At 38.6% G+C, this 21,423-nt stretch overlaps 1 protein-coding gene across 2 annotated transcripts in view; it reads right to left on the reverse strand.

Moving 5' to 3' along the window:
- The window catches only part of APBA1 (amyloid beta precursor protein binding family A member 1), an 81,864-nt gene that overhangs the window by 24,458 nt on the left and 35,983 nt on the right, over positions 1 to 21,423 (reverse strand). For both annotated transcript variants that reach the window (XM_063180119.1, XM_063180118.1), the window contains exons 2-5: positions 18,282 to 19,486; positions 7,693 to 7,794; positions 4,342 to 4,381; positions 272 to 417 (exon numbers count right to left, since the gene is read on the reverse strand). In XM_063180119.1, the coding sequence (XP_063036189.1) occupies positions 272 to 417; positions 4,342 to 4,381; positions 7,693 to 7,794; positions 18,282 to 19,433 (1,440 nt within the window). In that variant the 5' untranslated portion in view covers positions 19,434 to 19,486. The remainder of the gene's footprint in view (positions 1 to 271; positions 418 to 4,341; positions 4,382 to 7,692; positions 7,795 to 18,281; positions 19,487 to 21,423) is intronic.

Consider the following 21,423-nt stretch of genomic DNA (forward strand, 5'->3'; position numbering starts at 1 on the left):
ATATATAACTTTGACCACCACTCACTTCAGATTCTGGTTTAGTGTACACAGCATGAGTATTACCATAGGGAATTAAAACGACCTGGTAAGATCCCCTTATCAGTCTTGTTCCATAAGCAGCATATGCGATTTATTTTGTAAAGGAAAGGTGAGGCACCTTTCATTCTGAAACTACAGATAACCCCACCTGAAAAAATTACTGCATAAGAAAGAAGTTCATATCCACAATCCTAAAACAGCCATAGAAGCAGCAGCAGGAATTACTCCTCACCTTGATCCTGCTGACAGCTTCCTGAGCCTGCATCATTCTCACATTCTTGGATGGAGTTTTATCAGAAAGGAGTTGAGTTGAACCAAGGTAATTGGCAGCAAAAATTATTCCATCAATTAGGTCTTCAGGATCGCAAGGTCCAGGAACTGTAATACAGGAAAGCCATCACTGAAGACAATCATGGTGAAACACAGCAAAAGCAGAATTGTGACAACTTGAGTCTGCACCTGATGAAGGATGCTGCAAATCCTCCTCTGAAATTCTTCAGTTTAGCATGACAAAAAGGCAACCAGCACTTTCAACAGCACTAAAACATCAAACTATAATAGTATCAAAATTTGTGGTGGGCTGACCTTGCCCACCAAACCCCTTCTATCGCTCCCCTCCTCAGAAGGGCAGGGGAGAGAAAATATAGTGAAAGTCTCATGGGGCAAGACAAGAACAGGGAGAGATCACTCATCAGTTACTGTCATGGGCAAAACAGACTCCACTTGTGGAAACTTGTTTCATCTATTACTGATGAAGACAAAGCAGAATAATGAAAAAATAAAAACAGATGTTACAACACCTTCCCCTATCCCTCCCTTCTTCCTGGATTCACTTTTATTCCCAATTTTCTTTATCTCCTGCACCCAGAAGGACAGGCGAATGGGGGCTGTGTCAGCTCATCACACGCTGTCTCTGATGCTCCTTATTCATCATGGCAAAGAGGCCTCACATCCTTCCTCTGCTCTAGAATGAGATACCTCCTACGGGAGACAATCCTTCAGAACAGACCTGCTCTGGTGTGGACTCCCTATGGCATCACAAGTCCTGCCAACAAGCCTGCTCCAGGTGAGCTTCTCTCTCCAATGGGCCACATATCCTGCAGGGAGCCTGCTCCAGCCTGGGATTTCCATGGAGTCATAGCCTGATTTTTTGGGGCATCCACATAATCTGGCATGGGGTCATCTAGGAGCTGCTTGTGGGTATGTGTTCCACTTGGAGCTCCACTGGCTGGAGGGGCGCAACTGCCTCACCATGGTATTTCCCACAGGCTGCATGGGAACCTCTGCTCTGGCACCTGGAGCACCTCCAGTCCTTCCTACTCCACTGACCTTGTCTTCAGACATCCCTCTTTTACACATTCCCAGCCCCTTCTTCTCTGGCTGCAGTTGCTGTAGTGCAGAGTCTTTGCCCCCTTCTTAAATACATTATCCCAGAGGTGCTACTGCGGTCACTGATGGGCTCAGCCTTGGCCAGTGGTGGGTCTGTCTTGGAGCCAGCTGGGGCTGACTCTATCAGACAGACAGAAAGCTTTCAGCAGTTTCTCACAGAACACACCCTTGTACCCACCCCACTAGCAAAGCCTTGCTACACAAACCCAGTACAACATCTCTCCAGCCAAAGCTAGAATTGTTAACCCAGCCTCTTTCTCAATAGCTCATTCTTTTGTGAGTAGGGATCAGCTTGGAGCAAAATAATCTATGATTTTTCACTGTGATAAAGTGACAGACACAGTTACTTAGCTTGCTCCTCATCCATCAAAAACAGCCTTACAATTCTCAAACCAACAGTCACAAGCAGAAACAGGAAAGGTGCAGTTTCATAGCAGCCATCAGCCTCTTTCTTGCTTGTGCATTAACTACAGTTGGTGCAATAGGCAGAAGAATCTCCCCAGAATGCTCTACATATACCACACATACAATATTTTTATGCTACAGACCCTTAAAAATAGTAAGTGTTGACAAGGATACTGTGGTACTGAGTTAAATAAAAATGTTATTAAATACACAGAGCATGGGTTCTCTTGACGGCAAACCAACACTCAGTTCACAGATCCTTAGAGATCCAACACCCATCAACTTCTGGAAAAGTGGAAAGTGATGGGGTGTAAAGTGTTCATAACCAAGCAATGCAAATCCTTACAAAGCAGCACTGAGGATTTGTAAGATTTTTTATGTTTGGCAGCCTTATCTAAAAATTTTATACATGAAAATGTTCCATTTTGACACCACACTAAAACTGTCGTGATCCAAAAGTGAGGCTGATTAACTTAAGAAACTTCCTGTTCTTAAAAGTAAGGGAAAACAATTGTTCCTCAAGACAAGTTACATATAAATCATATTAAAGAATGCTCATGGTAAATATGTTCACAGAACACTTGTGTTTATGTTTGTCTTTCTTTTTACCTCTAAAATCAAGGGGTATCTTGTACTATAAGGTGATGGGGCTTTAAGTTTGAAATTACTAAGAATGCCAATTTTGTTCTAATGATAACACATAGGACTAACAACCTCTCAGAATGAGCATGGGTGGCTTTGGCCTCAGGGAAAAGCAAGTCATCACAATGATTAAAATAAAAAAGAAAAATCTGGAGACAAATATCACACTGAAACTATACACACAGACAGAAGAACACGTAAAAATCTTGTGAGCAGGTTTGTCTTTCTTATCATTTTTTTAAATACAAAAATTTATGACTAGCAAATTTAAGATGCTCATCTCCAGTGTGCAGTTTGCTCAGTCAGTATGTATCTTGAAAATTCTCAAAATAAACGGTCATTTGCAAGCACATGACCTAAAGAAATTGAGTTATTTCCTTAGGGAAATTCATGCATTTGGAAGTACTACATATTTACACAGAAATCACACACAGCATTCTAAGTGTTACTATTAGTCTACACATCAAGGCCTTTTCACCACTTCCACCACTATACTAAAGAGGCGTAAAACTTTTTGTAGTACAATTTCTGATCAAAATGAGGGGAAAAACATGGGCAAAGGTAAAAGACTCTAAGAAAGTGCATATTAAGCCCCCCAAAAAATAATGCTCCAATTGCATCAGAGGTGAACACACAGACAGCACTGCTTTTTAGAATACCTCCTCCTTTTTTATTATCTCTGACAACAAAACTATTACCTCAATGAAAACATAACATAGGTGCTGGCAAATTTTTCCTTGGACTACTGGTGCATAAAAATGGAACAATTGTAATTTTAAGGAATTTTGTGCTGGACCAAGCACCAAGAAAAGTTTAGTGTACAATTTATTTTTTTCTTAAGGTGGAGATAATTACTTTTAAAATATAGATTAATATTCCAATATATAGAATATATAGTCCCTTGATAGGACTATCAATAGGAGATGAACTTAAATTCTAAGAGAGATCCTTCATTGTTCCAAAATTCCAGTGCTTAGCTATGAACTAACTGACATTCTGGCCAGAGATTCCAAAACAGGCAGCTTATACCCTGAAGACTAAAACAACAATCAATTTGCAGTCTAAAGAAAATGATCACATTATCAATTAAACATAGTACACTGTAAAGCAATCCAAAGAGTGACGAGGAAGTCCAAAGAAAGTATCACATCAGCTGTATTTCTAAAATTTCATCAAGCACACGGAACAACCACTGTCAATGGAAAAGTAAAAAACACTTCTATTTTCTGCTTCTGTCATAACTGCACGCAACTTGTGCTCCTCCTGCAGAAGACAAAGGATGCAGACTCATACAAAAAGTAACAGTTCATGGGACAGGTAACTTGCTTTTTCACATTGTTCTGAAAAAATTCAGCACCACTGAAACCTTAACTCTGAGATGGGATGCAGTATTTTAAAGAGAGGCAAGTAGCTGTTAAACAAAGCAGATTTTCACTGGCAGGCCTGTCCATAAATCCAGCTGAGATTAGATTGAGTCTGCCAATTGAAATCAATGCCAGACAGAGCACTACAGTCTTCTTGCTTAGTCTATTTTCCTTGTCCACACACATTCTTATGTGTTGTGCAAATACCATAAAGAAAGCAGTGTTTTAAGTGACACTGAGCGAAAAAAAACAGCATAACTGATACAGAAACAATGAATGAAACACCAAAAAACTAAAAGCTCCATGTTTCTGAATTTCTGAAGGAGCACAGTAGGATTTAGCTCAGGTTCTAAACTAGACACAACTTAATCTAAATCAGTACACCCAACCCTAGTAGTTTTCTATTCAGCAAATAAAAGTAAAATTTTATGCCTTATAAATATAGGTGGGTTTTTTGATGCGAAAAAAAAAAAAACATTTAGAAAGTGTAGAACTATCTTACCTTCAACATACGTTGGAAATGAAGCCAAGCTTTTTCTGGACTGTAATTAAGACAAAAAGGATTTCAAACAGAACATAGCATGCACAAATATGCATTAAAATTTTCTCCATGCCAAAAAAACCCAAACTTTAATTAGCCATAGCTATTAGTAAAGACAGAACCACTTATTAATATTTACATTTACTATTTTCAAGCTCTAAGCACCTACCATGTAAATTCAATGTATTCCATTTGTGTCTATTTAGTAGACAATACGGGAAGACCAGACTTCACTTACTTGTTGGTCTTCACTAGTGCATTAATTATCCACCAATAGGTGCACTACTTTTAAGAATCAAGAAATATGGAGGAAAGTACATAATACCTCAAAGATACTGGATCTTCCAACTAGAAATAAATGCATACAGAAATATAAAAATTGCACTTTACTGTTATAATTCATGACTGAAACCACCCTTAACAAAATACAGTTATTCATTAGGAATGGTTTTAGATGTATCCTTCACATTAACAGTGCCTACAAAAAGCTTTCTAGATTTCAACAGGTTAGGGAGCAGCCTCTCTTCTCTGGGATAACGGGATTCACCATGACCTCAGTACCAACTGGCTTACACAATTTGGAGCACAAAAGCACATTTGGTAGCACCAATTACATAAATAGCAGAGGAAAAAATAGAACCTTGACCTGTGCATGTAAATACACACACTAAAGTAATACCATACATCCTACTGGTATTTTCTGTGAAAGACTATGAGACTAACTCTTCAGATATCTGACGGTTACAACCTTCAGTGGGTAAGGTTCACCACTTTGTTTAATTAATAACATAAACCACATACAAAAATTTATCAAACAAAACTGTGTGTGGCACTATGTAATTTGTAATGGATATACTGAAATACCCGCTGCTATCATAGGCAGGTAAGAGGATAGTTAATGAATTTATGACTGATTGTACTATCAGTAACTCCTCCAATATCATTCTATTAAAAGAAAATCTATACACATGATCAGAATAATGCATAAAATCTTCAATAATTTTAAGCACTATTCCAGATGATGTACGTAGAAACAGATGCCAAATTATTTTTCTTTGCAGCGGGCAACTTTCCAGGATCTGTGTACTAGTGGAAAACTCAGGTAAAACATGAAAGGTGACAATTATGTAGCAGGTTGACTGACTTAACCCCAAGGAATATTTTCCTTTGTAAGATATGGAAAATTGATTTAACAAATAATATTTTTAACCAACTATGCATGTATTGCTACAAAACAAAATTTGTGAATTATAAACAAAAGGCATGTGACACAGAAAACTGAGTCTATGCAACCTTTAAGTTCTTTTCATTCCCTATGAAAATTACTAAGCTGTTTGAGAATCCAAGAATCCTGTCCATCAGGTTCTGCACTAGCATCAATAAAGATGTCAATAATCAATGATCTGCTGCTGCCAACACATTTAAGCTGCTCTGAGAACCCTGACATGCCTTTCACATCTGTGGCTCTTTCACCACCTCAGATGAATGCTCCTACTGGAGCATTCCACCTATCCATATAGATTCCAACAACTGTTTGTAATAGTTGTTGATGTAGTGCTAAAGGGGGCATTCAAACACTGGGGTCGGACATGCATAGAGGACAAATCCCCTATAAACAAGAGGCAGCTCACATACATAAATACTTTACAAAGGATATTTCTTTTTAAGCAGCGAAGAAAATCTTTGATACAGATTTAGCAACTGTTCAGCACCCTTAACTAGCAACTTAATGTTCGGGATAGAGTGGTGCAAACCACCATCATGTATATCTTTATTCTCACTCACAAACATAATTTTTCTTGTTCATTACCCAGGTAGAAAGGCATTCTACAAAAACCATTAGAAGAGTAAAGTAACAGGTAAAGTTATCAATAGGTGGAAACCTACACCTTTTAATTTTACATAGCCATGAATAATGAAACATCAAGGTCATTAATATTTTATTACTTTCAATAATCTTGTTGCCATCTGCTATTATAAATTTATATTTAATAAAAATGTTTCTCTAAGATCTAAAAATCCAGAATTTATGAGGCTGTTTTATCACTTTTATTATTGCATTAGAAATACTAAAGTGGGAATTATTCCCTGTCTGAGGGAAACTAATAGCCCAATATATTCTACAGTAAAACCTAGTTTACCACCTCTGTAACTTTGAGTAAGCACATCCTAACAACTGAAATCAACAGTGTTTTGTTTGTTTTCTTTCTTTGGAGAAGTTTGCTGATACCTAAAAATAGCTAAAATATAAAATACATAGTGATAAAGTCTGTAGCAAAGAATGCTGAAGGCTTTAATAAGCTAACATGGAGCAGAGGAAAACCTAAAGAAAGGCATGATCTATAGTTGAAAACTTCAGAATATGAAAGATTATGGGTTTCTTCAGTCTTTTGAAATTTTTCATTATTTTGTAAATGCAAATGCAGAGTGACACAATTACATACATCTTACAAGTTTTTCTATCCCTTGATAATTGCAAAAGTAAAAAGGAACAAATAGATTATTTGTGTTTCATTTTTAATCCTCTTATAGTAGATCAGGTTTTTAATTTTGGAAAATAACTCATCCATTGCTACCAGTAACAATATGATATTTTATTATGGCAGTTTCTAGATTGTTTTCAAGGTTATGAAAAAAAGGCAAATAAACCAAATTTTTGCAGATTTTTCTGTTTACAGAAATTTGGTTTATTTGCCTCTGCTATTCTATCCAAATCCAAATCCTTTTTCAAATTATTTTCTTTTTACACTATGAGCAGTTCTATTCATGCTTATTTTGTTTTGGTGGAAGTCCTGCAGCCTAAAGCACTACCAGGTAAGGGGAAAAATCCCAAACTATGTAGCTTTATTCTGAGCAGCCTCAAGTCAGGAATTGAATTCTGACTAAGAATCACTTGCAGGCCAGTTTCTACAATGGCAATATATTAAGCAGCATAATTTATTATGTAATAATTTAATTTAAGCCCTTTTTCATCTGGCTGACAAATACTCTTTCTTAAAGGACGGAAAAAAGGAAAAGCCTTCTTTGTTTTGTCTCTGCTACAGAGGGGATGTTGGCTGTTTGGTAAATCAGTACCCTGCAACCCGTTAAACAAATTTAAAAATTTAGTGATAGCTGAACAGAGTCAGAAATGCCATGACAAAGAGTCTTCAGTATGTTAGAAATTCACTCAGACAGCTAGGCAAGCAAAAGGTAAAGAAGCATAAGAAAGAAAAAAGAAGAAAACGGATTGCACAGGTACAAGGAGCAAGGAAAATTAAAAGGCATAAGCAGCATGAACCAGACTTGGCCTTTAAAAAGGGTTTACTCTACCTCTTTATTAGTGGAAGCCTCTGCTGTACTGCAGACATCCTGGTGATGTTGTCTGCTTGATGACTCAGCACCACGAGGTGAAGAGGAATCTGGAGATGGAGACTAGACATGGCAAGAAAATCAAAAGTTATTTTGAGTGCCCAATGTAGAAATTATTCTTTCATTTTCTATATCTTATGCTCTGATATTCTAAGAAATAGAAGATAAAGTCACTTAAGAGTAAGCTGTGATGGGAGAAAAGTGATCTTTAGCAGCACACAGGGATTCAGCTAAAGTTTATTTAGTTGTCAAACTGGGAGAAATGAATAAAAGACTGAAACTTCCCCATAAGCACCCAGGCCCTCAGATATTACTAACATGAAGTGCTAAACTGATCTGATCTGAGCAGAGGAAGGTCACAGCAGTTGCCCATAAGGGTTATTCCATTATCTTAGAAAACAACTTTCATAAACTGTGCAGAGTAATATTGATGTATTCAACAATTTATTAATATATTCAATGACAATTCAATACCAATGTAATCAAGGACTGGGATTCCTCAATCTAGATACAGTAAAGACTTGGAAAATATTCAACAGTTCATGCTGTCAGCTCAGTACATGCTCTTTAGATCAGATTTCCTCATTCTTCTCCTTTTTCCATAAACAATTCATAGAGAAACTGTCTATGTGATAGATCAACAAGTATCTTGATAAAGGGGAAGAATGTTCTGGGAAAGGATATTCTAATCACAGACAATTCCTAATGAATGCTGGTGATGAGAAAAAAAACTGTAGCAAGGTATCTTAAGTACAGAGTAGGGGCCCTGGGATGAGGGTGTGACACAAGAACACAGAATGTGGAACTAAGGAAGGTGACCAAAATGGAAGAGTACAAAGCTTTAACCCAGCAGGCATTTCTAGAGGCAGATTTTAAGGAGATACCTAAAAAATATATCTGCCCAAGCAAAAATGAAAATCCTCAAAAGGGAAATTTATCATTTACCTACAGCTGGGTATTCAGCCCAACAGCCCTGGCATTCTACACTCTCCTTTAACATAGGAAGAACGCACCTCTAGCTGTGCCAGCTCAACAGTTCATCACTGATGGCAAAACAAATCAAATGCTACTCTTATCTTTCCATAAACAGTATGACATAGCTTTTCTCTGAGCCAATGAGTCATATCAGAAAAGGGATACATTTCCAGTGGTCTGAGCTGGCAGCAGCTCCACCCTCATGCTCTGCATCTACTGCAGCTGAAAAACTGAGTTCCATGAAACAGTCTACAAAAAACCCACAAAACCAAACCAAGAACAATAACTAAAACCCCCAAACATCTAAGTTTCTCTTAGCCTTCCTTAGATATGAAATGAAACAAAAAAACATAACTCCCTTCTCCACTTACTTCTCTTTACAGACATTCCTCTACCTCAGATAATAACTAAATATTAAAATTATAGTTAACTAATAAATGCTACCAAAGAGTTAAGAAGCAATTCTTTACAGATATCTCCTGTGTTAAAGAGCAGTCCCTGCATCTTCCTGTATTTTGAATCACAACTGCAAGACAGAAAATGATATGGCTGTGAAACAATCCCCAGAAAGCTGGCACATGATTACATCATCAGACTGAAAAATTACTTGCCACACACAGCACGTGAGCAGGGGCTGTGGGAGAGACACAGGCTCCCTTGAGTTGCTGTTTAATTACCAGTCAAGAGCGTCACAGTGATGCAACTACACAAATGGGAACTCCTATTTATATAAGGAAGAGTTTTCAAGGTGCTCACATTCTTATTATTATACAGTATTTCTGTATTAGGAATAAATTTAAAAGGTGCATTATATTATCTATGCAATAATGGCATCTAGACATTGTATCATTCCAGAGCATTCTTTAAACAAGAAACAAAGAAATCAAGTTAAGCATGGTATGTATAAGTGCACACACACAAAAGTGCTCTTTACAATGGCTGAAAACTCTCATATTCACATACTGCAGGACAAAGATTAATGATTTCATTTAAACCAGACAATTAGCATTAAGAAACTGCACATCATTTGAAATGTACTAGCAGTTACTCCAGTAACACTAAGTGCCTTTACTCAGGTACTTTTATCTATAAAGTATCAGAACCAAGTAATTACATGGCTTTCCATGCACTCACTTTGAATGGCTGCTCAAATATGTGTTTTGCGTGAGAAAAACCCCTGAACAACAACAACCAAACAAACCAAGCCAAGAACCAGAACTACCAAATCCAAGTATCAAACATCTTACAAAGTCTGCTGCAAGACAGTGCATGAGAGCTGTCCTTGAAAACATTGGTACAGGAAAGTCCAGTCTTTGAAGAATTAACACTCAGTTCTCTTTGACACCAAAATGTGTTTTTAGAGGTACTGTACAAGGAAAGAATGCAGTCACAGCAATAACAAGAAATATTTTGATGGATCATAGTGGATAGATAATTTGCACACCTGCTCTAAACAAAGTCTAAAAAAAAAGGCTTAGCAACTATTTCACTGCCATTTGTTATTAACAAAACAAGTTTTAGAAGCCTAACGAAGTTGTTATTAGAACAAACACAGTAAGGTCACATGATGCACACTGTTATTAGCCACAGAGATCTATCAATGGAATTTGATTTGTTTTACATGGAGCAATAAAAACGTGATAGCTATCCCTTTTTCCCTTGAATTTCTACTTACATTTTTCTTACGATACTCAACCTGGTACATCCAAAAATTCTCCATCTCCGTTTTGGAGTTGTTCGACTCTAACTAACATGCAACCCACTCCACCTGAGAAACCTCCCTTGCTCTTGTGCAGAGGGATTTAGTAACGGAACTTGTGAAAGGAGAGGATTGTGTTGCATCTAACCTATCCAGGTCAATCAGCTGTTTCCTATACAGCTCATGAAGAGACATGTAACTGACACTGAAACAATGAAACTTATAAAAGCAGTGTTGTTTTATGTGCTTTTAGCAGCAGATCCTTTGAAGAGAGCACAGCTTGCCAGTCACATAGGCTAGGACAGAGGGGATGAAATCACAGAATCATACAGTCATAGAATCTTTTATATTGGAAGAGATCTTAAAGATTATCTAAATTTTACTGCCCCTGCCACGGACAGAGAGACTTTCCATTACACTGGGTTGCACAAAGCCTCAGGCAGCCTGGCCTTGAACACTTCCAGGGATGTGGCATCTGGATAAACTGCACCAGTGCCTCACCACCCACACACTAAAGAATTTTTCATGGTATCTAATCTAAACCTACTTTGTCAATTTGAAGTGGTTCTCCCTTGTCCGATCGCTACATGCCCTTGTAAGAAGTTTTTCACTGACCAGCATCCCTAAGTCCTTACCTGCAGAGTTGCTCTCAATGAATTCTTCCAGTTTGTATTTGGGACTGCCCTGGCCCATGCGCAGGACCTTGCACTTGGCCTTGCTGAATTTCATGAGGCTCTCACAGGTCAGGTCTGCCTGTCAAGCCTACCCACATCCCTCTGGATGGCAACCCTTCCCTCCAGTGTGCTGACCAAACCACTCAGCTTGGTGTTGGCAAACTTGCCAAGGGCGGACTCAATCCCACCGTCAACGCTGCTCACAAAGTTAAACAGCACTAGTCATTTTTGTTTTGAAAAAGGTGGTTTATTCAGAGCATTGTGGATGAATCAACAAATGCTTCACAAATTTAAGACCCACTTAAACAACAGGACATTACTTATTTGTCACTAATGTCTACCTACAGGTATTATGGCAAAGTCTCCTTGTACATTAGCTCAGGAGACAATCGGATAAAGTGAGAGTTTTAATTTTTTAAAATTTTATTTATTTTAGAGATAGTGCTCTGAAAAGAACCCATAAACATTAGGAAAAGGTCAAAGCACTATGGAATCTTCAGGTCCCATACACAAGTATAGTCAGATGCATTCTATCATAAGAACTGCCTTTATCAGGACAACTATGGCAGTAAATCTCCCAGGTTTTAGGCCAACTATGTGACAGCAGTGTCCTCTGTCATTTGTACAGCTCAAATGCCGTTCACTAAAATACAGACTGAGACCATAGGTTTTAGTAGCCATAAATATCAGTAAAGAATGAAGCTAAAAGCTAATGATTATTAGTTGTCTTTGTTGAAAATTTGTTTTAAGTACAGTGCTAAAAATGGTGGGCTTGATAAAAATGATACCAACTTAGCACTTCAAGCATACCTGCAAAATGTGGCACAATCTATGCAATTCAATTTATAATTTTGACCTGAGGATTTAACTTTGTACTGTAGTTCTGGTATAACTGCCTCTGCACATATCCCATGCACTTACTCATCAGTTTGCTGTGTGGTTCAGGACCTGCCCCCTATCAGTCTCTGCATACAAGACAGGAAAGATGACCTGAGACAAGGTCACTGGCTGAACCGCTCCTTCAGAACAACACATCTGATTAACTATTATAGGACCTCTCCATGGAAAAATTTCAGACAGCCTAAAGAGATTCCCCAAAAGGCTCCTCCTGCGCCCAAGACTACTGATAAGCACCATCTGTCATTTTAACTACCAGCCTGGCTAGTTACAATCTGAACTGAGGGGCTCTGACAACAGGCAACTGTGGGTCGGGACTTGGATCACACAGCTGACTCATGCAGTTGCTGCCACCGAAATGACCAATTTGCTTATGGGTAAGACACTTGCTGGTAATCATGAGAAATTATTCCTGCCTATGCAGATAACATCACATACTATTACACAGTCTTATTACACATTTAACGAAGGAGATGTTTTGTATGTAGCTTAAGGTAAACCACAGCAATAGATCAGACATGCTGGAGCGATGACACAGGATCACAGACCAACAAATGCAGTTTGGGAAGTCTTGGTTTGTGGAATTTTCCCTTATCCAGGTGATGATGTCCTGCAAAGACAGAGCCTCCTGTCACTTACCATCATCTGGACAATGCAAAACAATCCCATTTGAGAGATCAAACTCAGTGCTGCCTTCTCTCTGGGTATAGACTTCCTTAGCCATAGTTTCACTTCAACTTCCCATGCAGTTTTATGTGTCAGTCTGAAAAAAAATGACTGTGGATTTTTCCTGCGTGTTCAGAAGATTTTAACTATAGCAAGGGCTGTTTTAGTTTTCAACAGCACAGAAAAATCAAGTTACTTTCATCTTTCAATAATTTAAAAATGTAATCAAACAAAACAATATTCAAGGGGTTATGTATCCAGTTCTCACCATAATTTAAAAGCCAATAATTCATCTGGCAGTGTTTGCCTTCAAGCAGACTAATTGCTAAATTTAAGCTTTCTTCTGTGTGATTGATAATGCTCTGTGTTTTACTTTGCTTTGGTTCTTTACTGATTTTTGGTTGCGGCATTTGGGGCTTTTTTTCCTGCATAAACTTAAGTCTGGGTCTCTCATAAATGATGGAAAGGTGACCTATAGTTTGAGGACCCAACCAACAGTTTTAAAAGACCTACTCAGAAAAAACCTCAACAATATACTGTCAATAAAAATTCATCTTCATTTCAATTCTTTCCTTTCTCTCTTTTTTTCCCCCTTAGTTCATTTATTACTGAAGCCTGCTTAATTATTTAAGACTTCTCCATTGCCTTTTAATAATACATTACTCCTGCTGTGAAAGAAGTGAAGCAAATTCATCTCCATGAAAACACAGAGGTATCAAAATTGAGAAAATCCTGCAAATGAGAATGCAAGAATTAAAATAAAATATACATAACCAAAAACAACAGAGAAGCAAAACAATGCAGCTCAGTTCTGTTCCACCTGGCAGACTCATCTTCAGCTCTGAATTTCTACTTCACAAATCTAAACAACCCACATACGTGATTTTACTTTGTATTAGGGTTTATTCTAACATCCCACCACCTCAAATGTCTGCAGAGGAACAGAGATTATAAACACCAGTGACAGGGTTTTGCTTGCAAAACCAAAGTCTTGTCAGAAACAAATCATGTCCTGGACATCAACAAAACTTGGTTTTCAGATCTATTACCCCATCGATAACTGAACAGAGCTCAGAAAAAAGTCATGGTAATTGGCCCTCAAATGGACGATTTCTACCTCCAAGCCACCGTTTTCTTCTGATTATGGCAGAGTTAAAGCAGTCAGCCTGCTTCCACTCTGTTTAATTCACAGCTCAAAAAATGCTGCTTGACTTTTGACTTTTTGAGCCTTTCAATGCTTTTCCCAGTACGTTTTTGTGCTTCCCCAACTAAGTAAGCAACTCTTCTCAAAACTCTGCAACAAAGATACTCTCTTCCCCATATACTTTAAATACCAGAATATTTCATCATATTTTGAATTATCTACTCCACAAAACTGTAATCCTTTCCACTTGAACATGTGGATGAACATTTATCCTTCAATCCAGATCCATAGTCTGGATTTCTATTTAGACTTTGAAACACCACAATTTCTGCAGTTAGCTAGGCACATTCACAGCAGGTTTCCAGTGGAGAATCTGACAAGAATGGTGAGCAAGACCTTGTTCAGCCTGGAAAAGAGAAGGCCTTGTGTGACCTAACTGCAGCCTTCCAGGGCCTGAAGGGTGCCTAAATGAAAGCTGGAGAGAGATTGCATGAAAGAGCATGTAGCAACAGGGCACAGGGGAATGGCTTTAAACTGAAAGAGAGCAGGTAGAGATCAGATACTAGGAAAAAATTCTTTTCTGTGAAGATGATAAGGCACTGGAACAGGTTGCTCACAGAAGATGTGGCTTCTTCATCCCTGGAAGTGTTCAAGGCCAGCCTGGATGGAGCTGTGAACAACCTGGTCTAATGGGAGGTTGGAACTCGATGATCTTTAAAATCCCTTCCAAAACAAACTATCCTATGATTTCATGATTTTTTGAGTGAACAAAATCTCTCAATTTCACATTCATGAAACACAATCTTGTTCCACAAGAATCAACAATGCAGTTCCACAGCCTTTTCCATCATGGGTCACTTTCCTGATGCCACATTTCTTGCAGCTGTGCAGCTCTAACTGCAATTGTATTTGAAACAGAGATCTTCATATCCAAATGATGGTCTGCTTTGGTTTAAAAGGTTTCTGATAAACAGACTTGGGAAATATATGCCAATTGTACAGATGTCATTTGTGTAGCAAATGTTAAAAAATACTCTTGCTGTCTTTATTCAAAAGACGCTGAGGATTTTTCAGCTTTTATCAAATACACAAGTACACCTTCCCCACAAACTCACTGTCGAGACCACCTCTGATTCAAGTGAAAGCGTGCATCATTAAACCAAGGCGCACAAGGTACACGGCAGCTAATATTCTCTCTTGTTAAATATTAAACAGGTATCTCTTTAAACTATTTATTTATTCACAGAAGTCCGCTCCCTGCCTCCTACACCACAGGACTACCAGAGTCTATTACAGCAGAATTGTCCATGGGGAGTGAGCAATTTACTTTTCTCATACACCTTACCAAACACTTCTTTTCAGAAGAAATATCCAGGAATTACTCATAATCCTGGTAGATAAATTTGCAAATAAAACTGGAATCAGTACACACATATACAGTGATCTGTAGCCCTCTTACTGTCTCAGTCATTGCGTGTCAGTCCCAAACTATACCTAACTGCAGGCTAGCTAAATACCTCTAAATTGTTAATTTCTTAAAACAGTCTCTGGACACTTCTAAATGGCATCCTACCAAACATTCCGCTGTGAATGTATTACCCAAATGCTTAGCACTGGGGAGTAATAGCCACTTTCTTGGGAAAAAAAGCAAAGGAGGCTGTTGTATTTAATGCGCCTCAACCACAAATCATTCTTCTTGCTTCACTGGTCTCCAGTGGACAGCTTCTAGGTAAATAAAAACTCACTGTTGTTTGTGTCTAAAGAAGTCTTATGAGTTTCAGTATCACATTATTAAGAAGGCAATATTATTAGAAATATTTTCAGGTAAGTTCTATCTCTGAAAGAAAATTGTCTAACACAATTTGAGGACAGTTTTCAAAGTAGACCTGCAAAATAACTGAAGGTAAAAAAGAACCCAATTTGCATTATTTATCTGCAGCAATTTGATACTTCTAGGGCAAGAAAATGGTGTCTGCCTGAAGGTAAAAACACTTACATTTCCAGGTCAATACTATAAATCAGACTGAAAAACATCTCTGGCATATACTGGTTACACTGAAAAGCCCTCATCTGAGATTCTGCTTTTTTCTTGACGGGGACAGAAGAACAATTTACAGTTAGATGAATGGGCTCCAACTACATTTTTATTACATTGACCACTTATGGTCACTTAGTCAACACAAGCTGTTTTTGCCCAATTTACAGCTAAGCAATTCTAGGAATGCTACCTTAAGAAAAGTAGACAGTTTTTGAGTTGCCATCTAAATTAGAGAATCCAGTAAAACAAATATATATCTCTTCTTCAGAGAAAAAAAAAATTCCTACTCAGTCCCAAGTCCCTTCTACAAGTCTGCTCATCAATCTGCTATAGATTTTCTAAATTATTTGTGCCATTTACTTCTTCCTTCCAAGAACACAGACACTTTGTACATCTACAACCATAATTTCTCTCTTTGATGAGCTATAACAACTGTCATTATAAATCACTGTTTTGATTTCAGTCAGCCCTGAAAATTTCAGTCAGGTTCTTATCTGACTTGGTGCAAAAAAATATTGAATGAGGAATAAATTTTTTGTGCAAAATGGGAACCTCTTTGTATTTCAATACCTAATGCATGCAGAGACCACTAACAATACCTATTTTGCTCACTATATGAGCATACCAGGCTGAGTCATATCAACACATCTCAGAAAAGTTCAATTCTACAAGATGCACCTGGAGTTTAGAGAGCAGGTGAAGCGCCTTCAGAAGAACTTGGTGCTCTTGGGATCCACAACCTAATGTCACCAAGATCACCATGGCACTCTGTTATAATTAGTTAGGAAGCAACAGGAAATCCTTTGATCCTCCAAGCAGTAACAGTATTTTTGGACAATATAGTAAACCAAATGTGTAGAAGAGAGTAATGTGATCTATTTGAAAATATGGACAGAAATAATTTTAGTTTTGTAACTTCTGAAGTTAAGTTAAAAATAATTCCACACAAAATAATCTGGGAAGATGTTCTTCCCTCACATGACTGCAAATCAACTCTGTAACATACATAATTTTAAAAATATTTTTTTGCAAATAACTTTTGCAATACAGTTGTCTATTTGGGCTTTTTTTAAGGTTCAATTAGGTTTCCTATTAAGAAGAAAGAAAAAACCCCTACAACACCCTCCTCACTGTGTCTCCAACAGTTTTGCGGGAAAAATAAAATCTGGAAGCTGTGTCTCAATCAGCTTACATGTTTTTACAGCATCCCAAACACCATGCTCCAAAAATCTATTTCGATCTGTAGAATACCAGCCGTCCTCATTTTGAAGGCAGATAAACAAATCAGAAGCCTGTTATAGATATACCTGGCATCTGATCTTTTTTCACTATCTGAATTCCCTTTGGATTAACTGAGGTGTCTTGAATAGTTCCCATGCATTCCTAGAATGTTACAATAATTCAGTCTAAAATACCAAAATAAGATACAATAATTTCTACTTCTGCTGTTCTTCAAAAAAAACCAACCTAAACCAAACCAAAAAAATCAAAAGAAAAAAGAAAACCCAAAAACAAACAAACAAACAAAACCCCAAAACAAAAACAAACCCAAAAAACTCCAACCAAATCCAAACAAAAGGTCACAAAACCCATTCCACAGCAATACAGAGGAATGGAGCAATGTTTGCAGGTACTTGCCCTTGAAATAGTAAGATAGGAACATGTAATAGATACTTTTTGGTCAGTAAATTAAGCCTCCCATCTCTTTGTATCAGGCATAAACTTAATCCATTTACCAGTTGTTTATGAGTTTACTATATAAAATAATACAGAAAACTCATAAAACTTGTAGTAAAAATTAACTTAAAAGACAGCTGGAACCCCAACCTGGTAGACAGCTCTGATCCAAGCAAAACCTCATGCCAAAAGCACACAATTTCAGAAATGCTAATGCTTAAATCTGAACTCCCTTCAATACTCAGGTTGCTGTAAATAGCACTTTACAGTGATAATGTAATACACTGAGTTCTAGACACTGCAAGTTGACATGCAAGTTTTCTAGAATATGGATCTGAATTATGATGTCATCAAAAAGAATATTACCAGATTTCTGATAGAACTGTTGGGACTGTTACATGACAGAACATGAAACCTAGAAACTTAAGAGTTAACAAAAGCATACAAAGATAAGACGGTAGAAAACTGCTTGGTTGCTAATCTAAAATATATTATGGCAGTAGAAACAAAACAGCGTTTGTTTCAAAAAAGACATAAAGAGCTTCATGTGACAAATTCTTACACAGCATACCTAGGGTCAGCAGTGTTAAAAAAAAATCTGGCTACTTGATAATGCACATTTACTCCTCTTATGCTCTCCAGGGTACAAATTTAAAACAAAGCACTTTTTCAAGAATGAGACACAGAACAAAAATATAATGCACCCTCCCTCACTGCCATGCATGTCACAGTTAAAAAATTAGACACATAATCTGAGAAGTGAAAGCTTTGTGTACTCACATCCCCATCTAGTGGCCTCTGGTCGTCAGAATCCCTGGATGGACTGATGTCCTGTCGCATCACCCAGATAGGCTCCTTAGGTTCATCAGGGGTATAAGGAGAACGGATGGTCCTCGTCTTCACTTCCTCAATAGCCTCTTTAATATCCTTGATGGCCAGTGAAATTGCATCTCTTTTTTCCTTGCTGTACCTCTGAACAGATTCTCCTGAGCCAGATGTAACTCGAGAACCAGATGTTAGCTGGCCATTACTTTCATGCCCACCACTAACAAGAGCCTGGCCATGCTCCAAACTCTGCTCTGACTCTGGCATGTCTTCAGCTGCCTTATCTAAGCTCTGGGAGCTCATGCTCTGCTTCACCTCTGCTACAATCTGATCAATGTCCTCCTCTTGTTCGTAACTATCCATTCTTGGGTAGGGTGCAAACTCTGCTTCCTTTTCAGGGCTGTCAGACTCTCCGTCAGACCGTTCATCATAATGGTGAAGGCGGGCACCAAGCGCCTCCTTGCGGTAATTGTCGGCCTCCTCCCTCTCCCGCTCATACTGCTGGATGCCCTCGCTAACATCAAGATCGGGTGTGTCTCCTATTTCCTCATACACATGCTCCTGCAGCCCATAGTCAGCATAAGCCTCGCCATACTGTTCATCCTCTCCTCGGTGGAAGAGGCGATGCGTGTAGACGTAACCCGAGTAAGCTGCGTTCATGGCTTCCTCGTGCTCGATGGAATGGAAATGTAAGTGATTGGGCAATGTTCGGTTATGAATGGCCTCACCATGCTCAGCCTCAGCATTCTCCGTGTACTCCTCGGATTCAGGCCTGTACTGCACTGCATATGCACTCTCATCCTCATTTTCCTGCACTCTCTCGACATCATAACTGTCCTCCACCGTGGCTATGACATCCCCTTCTGCAGTATCCGTGTGATTGTGGAAACCACTCTCAGTGCTGGCTGACCGAGCTAACATGCCTTCCTCCTCCTGCCCAGAGAGGCCCACGTGGCTGCTGTTGGTGTGCCTTGGGTAGCGAACCGCATACCTCTGCTCCTCTTCCACCTCTGGGTGCTCCAGGTCAGCTTCCACTGACTCACTCACTGCTCCGTTTGCTGGCTCTTCACTGATCTCCCCCTCAGGTGGTCCAACCAAATGGTTCATGGCAAATTTTGGACAGTAGGTCACTTATTCTGCTGACATTTTGTCTATCACAGCTGGAAAGAAAAAAAAATTCTGACATTACTCCCAATTAAAAAAGTGGAGTTAATAAACAGAAACAACAAAATGCATCCTTCCTTCCCAGCAGACAAACATTTGACTAAGCTCTGCAATCAGGTAATAGACAGCACAACAGTATGATCTCCCATGCAAATGATCTCCAACAGCAGCAACACATAACAACACTCTTGAGGACTGCACTTCCCTCTTCCACGGACAAATTCTTTATGGACGTATCATTTCCAAACAACCCCTTGGAGATACCTGTATGCACTGCAGTAGCATTGCAAAGATGCTGGCCTATGAGAAAAGATAATTTTTGCCAGGAGCTGAAATTTTACCATGGCAGAGATGACAGAAATATTTCACCTTTACTCCAGCACTTTCCCCACAGAACACTAACTTGGAGCAGAGAAAGGCTGCTGCAATGTAAAATAGCAGATTTAGTCCTGTCACAGGAGTCCAAAGTTACTCAGATACATGACCGCTATGCATTCAGGTGAACTAGTCACCCTATGCACTTTTTAAAAATCAGTAGAAATTAAAGTTCTACTTTCAGGGCACAGTACATCTGAAGCACCTCTTTCTTCTTCCTAAAGAAGAAGAAAAACAGGTGCTTCCTCTTCTTCTTCCTAGATACAATACAGTTATCTTCCTGGAATCTACCTATAATCAGTTTAAGATGGCTTCCTCCCTAAAACATGGCAAAGACATTTCTAATATTCATAACCATGACTGCATTAAGACTAGTGGAGCATCTCAGCCTTGCCAATTGAGTAGAAATCTCAAAAGGTCATATGGTTACTAGAGAAGTAATAAAAAAATGCCAATAATAAAAAAATATGCAGGGAACAGAAAAAGGCCCATCTAGCTCAGAAGGTTTTGTTTTTATAAAACAGCTTCAGCTTTTTGGAACCTTGTCCTATGTATTTAAGATGCAGTGTCATAAAGAGGACATGTCAAGTCCTTTTAGCTACCTAAATCAAGCCACATATCCAGAAATAAAACACAGCTCTAGCTTGTGACTTACTGATAAGTACTAAAAGAAAAGGTCCCTATTGGAAGACAGCTAACTTGAAGAATCTATAAAAGCATGTGTCAACTGCCAACTAAAAAAACTAATGTGAATGTGAAATAGAACTTGGATCAAATCTAGTAAACTGAGGCAGGGAGGCTCAGGTGGCACTTTGCAGACTAAATGAGCTCTGTGCAGAAGAGCAGCAGGAATAACTTCCTGTGATGAGAAAGTAACAGCAATTTCAGTTGCTATCTATTACAGAAGCTGACAGGCAGGCAAGCCAAGGTGTGAGTCACTTACACTAAACTTCCACAGGAAATCCAGAGGGTGCAGCTTCCAGCTCAGTAAATACTCCTTGTTTTTGTTACATCTAATGTTTTAGCCCTTTAAACAAAGGAGTCCTTAAAAAAATTACAGTTGTAAAGTAATAGCTAATAAATCATATTATGTGGACCTATCAGGATGTTGTACACAAACTAATCCCTTTTCAAAATAACTATGCAAAAACTCAGTTTGTTTTTTCCAGCTAATGAAGGTGCGTAAGGTTTCAGTGACAAGATAAAGTCTTTTCCAGCTAAGACTTCCAAGATATTAGGAAAAAATGGGCAGAATACAAGTGCATTATACTAGCGTACACCAGAACTAAACACTCTTCCCCCCACACAGCATATGGTAAGAAAGCAAGAACAACAATATTGGACAGCCTTCCACTTTTAGCCCACTAAAAGGGTGAGGATGCCAAGGTGCAAGAACTCTTTGGAAAGTCCTTCCCAAGGAGCTTAGAGCAGAGGAATACATTTGGTGCAGGTAGCTCGGTTTGCACCCAACAGTGTGAGCTGCAGATTGAGCTCTGGGGGGCAGGAGCCTCGGGCAAGGGGCCGGGAAGTGCCAGCTCTCTGCAAAACACAGGACACA

This window comes from Melospiza melodia, chromosome Z, assembly GCF_035770615.1.
Source record: "Melospiza melodia melodia isolate bMelMel2 chromosome Z, bMelMel2.pri, whole genome shotgun sequence".
In the NCBI taxonomy this organism is placed as follows: Eukaryota; Metazoa; Chordata; class Aves; order Passeriformes; family Passerellidae; genus Melospiza; species Melospiza melodia.